General features: G+C 44.0%; 1 protein-coding gene across 1 annotated transcript; it reads right to left on the reverse strand.

Annotated features, from left to right (window-relative positions):
- Window positions 1–506: 506 nt before the first annotated feature.
- On the reverse strand, window positions 507–7,887 carry LOC120644435. Its single transcript, XM_039921062.1, has 3 exons — window positions 7,750–7,887; window positions 7,493–7,666; window positions 507–2,584 (listed from the first exon to the last, which is right to left on the reverse strand). Exon 3 carries the CDS (start codon window positions 2,534–2,536, stop codon window positions 515–517), a length of 2,022 nt encoding a protein of 673 aa, XP_039776996.1. The 5' UTR covers window positions 2,537–2,584; window positions 7,493–7,666; window positions 7,750–7,887; the 3' UTR covers window positions 507–514.
- Between the last annotated feature and the right edge of the window lie 661 nt (window positions 7,888–8,548).

The following is an 8,548-nucleotide window of genomic DNA, read 5'->3' on the forward strand; positions in this document are numbered from 1 at the left end:
ACTCCAATAATATATATGTGTATATATATATATTTATATAATATTGGTCCTAGACATTTTCATATGTAAAGGAATTCACATGTATAGATATGTGTATATATATATAAGTGAATTAATTTATATATGAAAACTATCTAGGACAAATATTATATAAATAACTATATATATATGTATATATTAGTGGAGATCATACACACTGAATTCCAATACATAAGTTTAATTGAAATGCAAAAGTATAATTGAAATAGAAAAAGAATTGAGAAAAGAAAAACATGAAAAAAAAGACATTTTGTCCCGGTTGGTAACACCAACCGGGACAAAAGGGTGCGCCAGCCATGTGGGCGCTGGCAGCACCTTTTGTCCCGGTTGGTGTTACCAACCGGGACAAAAGGTCCTCTTTTGTCCCGGTTGCCAGACCCGAGACAAAAGGGCACCCCTTTTTGTCCCGGACTGGCGTTCCTGGTTGGGAAACCGGGACAACAGGGGTTTCCAACCGGAACAAATCGATGTTTTTTTAGTAGTTACAGCAAAAATAATGCGAAAAAAAAACACAGAAATAAATTGGTAAGCATAGGAGCCCAATGAGTAATATTGCAACGGATTTGATGAGCCCAATGAGTAATCTTGCAACGGATTTGATGAAATCCGTGGAATCCACGAAATTCAGGAAATTCCAGACAGAACCATGCTTTCGCTCCTTGAAGTTTGTTTCCTTGTAGTAGACGCGATCGAACTCGGCCGTGGTCAGAAGCCAGACGACTGTTATCAACTCTCCGCCACTGCTGAGCTGCCTGGCATGGGACTCCCTGCTGCAGTGGTGCGCTGCGTAGCATAACATCTCCACCCACACCCCAAAAACCACCGGCAGTAACTCTAGATTTTGCTCTGCTAGCATCTCCAACTCCTTGCTTAGTTTATATCCAGGAGCAAGGACTCCCGCAGTATCCTCTGCCTGCAACTGTTGCCTGGCTTTGAGATGCAGTGTGGGTCGAACAGGGGATGGCAACATATAGTTGGAGACTGTCTTGGTTGCTTCCACAAGGGCCCCCCCTACATTTTTAGATTTTAACAGCCTCAGGAACTTGTCGGTGGCGAAATGCCAGGCAAGGATGCTTTGATCAAACTCGGTGCTGGTGCTCCAGGTGAGATCCTTCAAGCGTTCATCAAGTCGCCCCTCCAGCGCGCACTGACCACGGTAACTCCACATCATCTCCTCCTTGCCTTGACATTCTGTCACCATTCTCCGTATCTCTAACATCACCAACTCCATCTCTTCCATCACCAACTCCTTTGCACCTGTCACAATCATGCTACTGCTATTTGCACAGAAGGCAACAATTTTGGTTCTTAGACTTGTTATCACCTTGTTCGGCTGGCTGGTGGCTGGTGGCTGGGCTGATCTGGCATGAGAGGAAAACACTGCTGGCTGGCTGTCTGGCTGGTGGCTGGGTTGATTTGGCGTGAGAGAAAAACATCTTCTTGCTTGTGCTATCCTGACATAGCGGCGAAGAGATACATGTAGCTTGTGCAGCCAGTCCCACTTCCTCACTCTTAGCGTGGCGCACGTCCATGTTGACCCCATTGCCCTCACCACCGATGCTGTCTCGAGAATTAGAGCCCCAGTCACCAACATGTAGGTGACAGCAACATCAACTCTGTTGTAGCTGCCTTTGCCAGCAGCACTGAATTGGAACAGAAAGAATGCCATGGCAGTTCCAAGCAATGAAATGGCACGGAAGCAACGTCCGTACCACGTGTGGATCACCGCTGCCTTGGTGTAAAAGATGTCATACATCAAGGAGAGCTGCATCTCAATCAACTCGAATGTCTTGATTGTCTTCTCGTTCCCATGAAAATACTCCATTGCGTTCCTCTGAAACTCGGACGGCCAGATCTTGTCATCAACAAACTGACCCATGCAGATGTTGAGCAGGTCATGAGCACCCTGCAGAACCGATTCATCGTCCTGGGGCTGCAAACAGTCAGCCCCAGGGTAATCCCCGTCTTTTTTCTTAATAGAAACACTGTCAAGGTACCTTCTTATCATCTCCAGCCTGGAGAAACTGAGTGCCCACACTCTCTCCGCATTCTTCAGCACGCCCACGAGATACATCACGACCGCAGGCGCGAGCAGTGGCCTGCGGCCGCCGATGTTCTTGTAGAGGACATAGCCTGCTCCGAGCGCCTGCACCGCAAAGGTGAGCAGGTGGCGTAGCCAGAGCTGGCTGTCCTCCATGGTGTAGGCGGTGATGGTGTCCTGCCCACCCAGATGCACGAGGAGAAACGGCGCCCAGAACGCCATGAGCTGCTGGTGCTCGCCTGCTTTGCAGCCGATGGACATGTGGCCGAGGGTGTATGTCGCGGTGTACTCAGCCAGCAGGTACATGAGCCAAATGACGATCCTCAGAGCGCGGGAGATGTTGCGCCGACGCATCCACGCGAAGCTGAGCAGGAACACCTGCAGCGCGAAACTGACAAGGACCAGAATTTGGATCTCCCATTCGTTCCAGAGGTGCAACACTCCGGCCATGGCCATCGCTTACTTGGAAGCTTTGTACTGATGAATTACCCAATCAATCAGCCACTGAAACACAGATAAGGACCATCATGAGCAATTGATCAATTATACTACACATGCAACAACAGAAATAAAATACTCCAATCAATGGCAGTAGATTGCAGATTAGGTGCACCAAAAAACTGGACCAAGCTTTTCTTTGAAAATATATTTTGGGCCAAGTAAATGGGACTTGGACTTATCAGGGATAGGGGTCATCAGCAAGGCACTTGCGTATTCCATGTTGCATGAAGTTTTCACACACTCGTGGTGTAACTGCATCATAGGCTCAATGCTTTTGCAATTCTGCCACTGTAATCCATGACAATAGCAGGAAGACAGGAGCAGAACCATTGCCGAAACTCACAAGGGTTCAAATCTATATATCCTATATAGATAACACCCACTAACTATTTCTCTCTTCATGCAAGGTGTCCACCTCATTCTCCACTAAGTGTCCCACTAACTTTCAACTATCTTATTAATTACAAAAAAAGTTCATGTCATCTCTACAATATGCAATACTTTTAATCTTTAATTAAGTAAAGTAAAATCATATACATACGCTATTTTTTCATCACCTATTCTTTTATAATGTGATCAAATATTCTATTGGTGTTTCTTCTTTTAGCTTATCGATTTTTACGAGATTCAATAAACAAGAAAATGTCCATATGACCTCTACTATGTGCAATACTTTTAATCTTTAATCTTTTAATCTATTAATGTAAAGTCATATACATACTCTATTTTTGCAATACTTTTAATGTTTAATCTATTAACATAAAGACTTATATACATACTCTATTTCTTTGAGCACCTATTCTTCTATAATGTGATCAAATATTCTATTGATGTTACTTTTGTTAGTTTATCGATTTCTACCAGATCCTCATAAAAAATAACATGCAAGTAAAATTCATATCATCTGTATAGCCTATATATATGACACCCACTAAAGTCATTTACTCTATTTCTCTTAACATGTAAGTTATCCGCATCATATAGGAACCCATTATATCAAATGCCATATCAACGTCCACTAGGGCCATCTATTTATGTTTTCCATCGATTTTTTTGTGAATGTTGCCATGCAATCATCTTATTTTTTCTACTTTCTAATTTCACGTTAAAATTTTATTTAAGAAATCCCGCAGCAACGCGCGGTGTATCACCTAGTTTTTATAAATATCTATTGTCATTTACCGTTTTATTCCTTGCATAAATGTCATGGTATCTTGGCATTCACTAATTAAGATCTTTTGTAAATGTTGTGCATTTTCCATTGTACAAGATTCACTGAAACTTTTAAATTTACAACAGAAATGTAGTGTACATGTAACGTAAATAGGTAAGACCACCAATTTGACTCAAAGACTTTGAAACTGCCCTTCTGTAAATTTGAATTTTGCTCAAATTTAAACCTCTTCTCTAAGAATAGAAAGCAATTCCAAAATACAGAACCCTATCTGGCCCTTTCTTTTGGGGTAAATTAGTTCTATAGCGTGCAAAGTTGGTAAAGTACCACTAAAAGGTCTCTATCACTGTGAATACCACCGACAAAAAACCGACGGTTACCTTTGAATAGCACTAGAGGTTTTTTCTGCAAAATCGCCGAAGCTGGCGGCCGACACGCACCCCGTGGAGTGCGGGGATGAGGGGAAAGGGCAGCAGGTTTTAATTTACCCGATTCCGTCCCTGCCGGTGGCACTTGGGCGTGTTCCGTTTGCAGCCTTGCCTGGGAGCCACGGCCAGGCAAGCATCGTTGCCTAGGCCAAGCATCCAAAATACAGGGTCGGAAGCACCTCAGCCCCAGCTCACGCGCCCTGTGTGGATGCTACTACTACACCAACAGCCCACAATGGCGAGATGGGCCACGCTGCTGCTGTAGCTGTAGGAGGCAGCACCGCCGAGAAGGAAGGAGCAGCAGAGCTTCCAGCTCGAGGGAATGAGCCGTGACTGGCCCGCGCGCGACACTCTCTCTGTCCTGGCGCATTTCATCGAGCATGAGGAAGCATAACCAGCCAGGGTGGTGACCGCTGGGCGACCTCCTGGCCGACCAGCCAACAGCCGATGCGGCGACGGCATCTCCCAAGCGATACGCGACGAGGTGGACGGACACCATCTCTTGAGGGACGGCCGCCGCAGCCGAGGAGTGAGCGGCTGAGCACTGGAATAGGACGGCACGGCTTCCGGCCCGGCTGCTGCTTCGTGTAGTTGCGGAGGAAGAGAAGCTGCAGTGCAGCTCAAGGGCCGGGCCGGAAGCCGCAGCTGGCATAGCCAAGCTGACCCTATGCTGCTGCTCCGCGACGGGGACGGGGTGACGCGGCGTCGCGGCGAGGTCATGGTGCTGACCTTTTGGGTCATTGGGTTGGGCTCGACCAGAAATTTCAGAAATTGGATCTCAATTCGAAAGCCTTTCAGAATTTGACCCCCTGACCCACATGTCAGTGACTCAGGTTGATCTTACATGTCACTGTGATAAAGGGGTCAAATTCTGAAAGACTTTAGATCCAAATTCTGAAATCTCTCGGGCTCGAAGGGGAGGTCGCGCGGTGCTCGGAACAGATTTGATTTTCTTTTTTTAATAATAAATAAGGGGAAATGCTATACGGGTCTGCTAGATTTGACTGCATGACTCCTCCTTCCTAATATAATTCGTCTATCTAAACATGCCCTGCCTGCATCTCGTAATCCGGTTAAATTCTATGTATTCTTTTCCTAAAAAAATTCTATATATTGGGTTAGAGCATCGTCAAAAGGTTAGCTAAAAATTATTGTTAAATGAAGAGCTAAAAGACTAACTAAAATAATAAAAGTTGTTAAAAGGATAGAGGAACCAACGGACTCTCCAAATCGGTTCTCCAAACCACCTCCCTCCCGTTCCTCCCTCTCATGACTCGTTGAGCTCCCGCCCGACACCCATGCGGCGGGACGAGGAGGGTGCGGTGGAGTCGCCTCTTCCACGGCCGGAGGGTGACGACGGCAGGGAATCGGCAGCGAGAAAGAGGCGGGGGCGTGGAAAAGAGGAGGGGGAAGAGGCGCGGGAAGGAGATGGCGAGCGGTGGAGGCTCGGCAAAGATTGCGACCGAGGGTGGTGGAATGCCGAGCAGTTTGGCGAGTGCGGATGTATACCAAGTCTGTTGGATTGATGTTTTGAGATTGTTTCCCAACTTTTAGCTAATCAGACAATTTTAGAGTCTCTTGGAGATGCCCTTATACATTATTTCTCCGGCACTCGCTATATACTCCAAGACACGGTCTACCTCCCCCCCCCCTCCCCCCAAGTAAAGGCACTGGCTAACTACTAGGTCCCGTTTGCGTAGAACTTATCAGTCATGGTGTAGTGTTTTTCTCTCACAACAAAACAGTATCAGCCGCAGAAACCAGCAGCTAAACAGCCCTGTAAGAAAACTAATTCCACGCACAACAGTATCTATCTAGGCAAACCAAAGAACAACTAATTGAATAGCCTCTATTTCAATGCTACACTAACACAATTTAACATTATACAAATTCGAGCAAACTAAACACTCAGTTGTTTGGGAGGTAGTCGACCACAGAAAAAGGCATTTGCAGCGGTTACAGATCGAAGCGCCGCGAAATTGGAAGCGGGAGAAACTCATCACCGATCGAGCCATGCAAACTTAACCGAAAAGAGCTAATAGCTGTTTTGCAACCTTCAAGCACAGCCCACACAGATAGTCGTGTCCTTAAGTAAGGAATAAAGCTAGACTCGTTAGACGGTCACGCTCTCCTTTCAAGGAAATGAAAGGCAATGTACATTACATACTTATTTTTGTTTACACATATTGCCTCGCATTCAAGCAATGTACTAATAAGGAATCACATCCCAATCAAAAGCTAGTAATAAAGCCGCGCGCAGCTTCCAGTGGAGAGGAGCTACTACAGTGTTTCAACGACTAGCTAGTTTGTCATATTCGAATTACAACTGTTTCAACTATTAACTAATTTACCTAACTGAAAACCCTCTCTTTTTATTGTTCTTTCTATAAATGTTGTTTTTACCTTCTCTATTAATACACACACATACAGTTAAAACAAGCCGTATCCTCATAAAAAACCATATTGATTTTTATTTTAGTAATAATAGAAGAACATCCGGCTTCATCCCACAAGTGAGGAGTCGGACCAATATTTTTACCGGACACAGATGTTTAAAACAAAAACAGTCTCATACACCAAATAAAGTTTAATCGACCAAAAAACATATTTGCATGTGGTAAATCTTATTATTTTTTGCAACTTTAGATATAACATAAATCAATTAACTAAACTACCTGTTTTTTATTCGAGTAACTCGTACCATATGTATGTGCTCAAACAGACGTGAAATTGATGTGTGTATGTGCCCAACGTGCACGAAAATTTACATGCATACATGAAACTTTACATGGCCATTTTGCATACTCAGTATACGTGACAGCTAAGTCCCTCTGAACTATGAAATATAATTTTATTGGGGTTGGTATAATATACACACTCGATTTGTAAAGTGTCAACATATAACATGTTTTAGATCACTAAAGTTCACGTCTCAATTAATGTGTTAACTATTAATATTTTTATATATGTAGCGTAACTTTTAATAACTGAATAAACCATGATAGCTGTTGTACATATGTATATTTTGTACCATAGTGAAAGGAAGGCTGAGCGATCTACGAGGAAGCATGACGGCCGCTTCTATCTGTCCCGTTCATGAGGGGATCTGAAGATATTCTCCTTTTCTTAGGTTAATTAATTAATTTAAAAATCTAAAAATCAACGGCCCAAATTTGTTTGAGATATTACCTCCTTGTAGGTAAAAGGTGTACCTTAGTGTTGCCCACAAAAAAAAATGGAGCTCTATGTGGCACAGAATTTCAGCAAACAAAGATCATAGAAGCAGCGGAGCAAGCAAGAAAAAGTTACCTTAAAACCAGGAGATGCAAAGTGAATACGCTTCGGAAGTGCGGAACACGTAACAATAGTCACTGCTCGATCGAAATAGACACAACAAAGTAAAACTGAATGCTTGGGTTGATCTTTCGACTCAAGGACCGAGATAGCCTCTATCACTTGCCTCCTCGGCTGACAATGAAGAGCCTGTACATCATGGAAGGCCAATGAAGCACAGCACAGCAGAGCAGAGCAGAGCAGAAACAGGCAAGAAAGGGCCGGCAGCTCACCACATTGCATGGCAGGAGCAGAGGCGAGCTATATTCCGGTAACAGGTAGCTCCGCAGATATAATGGTCCTTCCAAGTTCAAACACAGCCGACGCAGGAACTCGGCATGTTTTGGATACTTTTGGTTGCTTCATTCTGTTCCAAAGTTAAGTGCCAATTGGGTATGATGATCGATCACTCCGTAATAATCAAGACACCCCGGCCCATCGAGGAATCAGATTCCTTGCCCAGTTCTTATACTTAGTCCTAAGGATTGGGTAATCCTATATAACCGCTTTTAAGGACATAAAAGGCACTAGATTTAACTTAATCTACCTACATAGTTGCGTTGCATCCAAGCAAAGTACAATTCATGGATCACACATCCCACTGATTGAGGGCAGCGTTCAGGTCGCACGAAGGATCCTTACCGTCTTACCTTAGCGTAGGTGCGTCATTACAGAATGTAAATCCTGAATTTAAAATACCGAAGGAAATGTGCTAGAAGTCAATTATATATAGACCATACTTAGATAGCCACCTAATAATACCCGTAATCACCCTAGAGCTTTACGAACTAGGCACATCCCTTAACGATCCAACCGCAATTTTTCAAACTTAATTTTTGTGGTCAAATTTTAGAAAAACAAGTTTTTCAGGATTATCTTATCCTCTGGTTTATGCATTTCGGCTCTGATACCAGCTGTGATGGGACACCCCGAATTAATCCGGCTCAAGTATGCTAACCATCACCTTAATGACAATCCTGGCTATCACGCACTTTAAACGGAGTAACCTGAAGGTCGTAACAACCCAATTTA

The sequence above is a fragment of the Panicum virgatum genome, chromosome 8K (assembly GCF_016808335.1).
Source record: "Panicum virgatum strain AP13 chromosome 8K, P.virgatum_v5, whole genome shotgun sequence".
NCBI lineage: Eukaryota > Viridiplantae > Streptophyta > Magnoliopsida > Poales > Poaceae > Panicum > Panicum virgatum.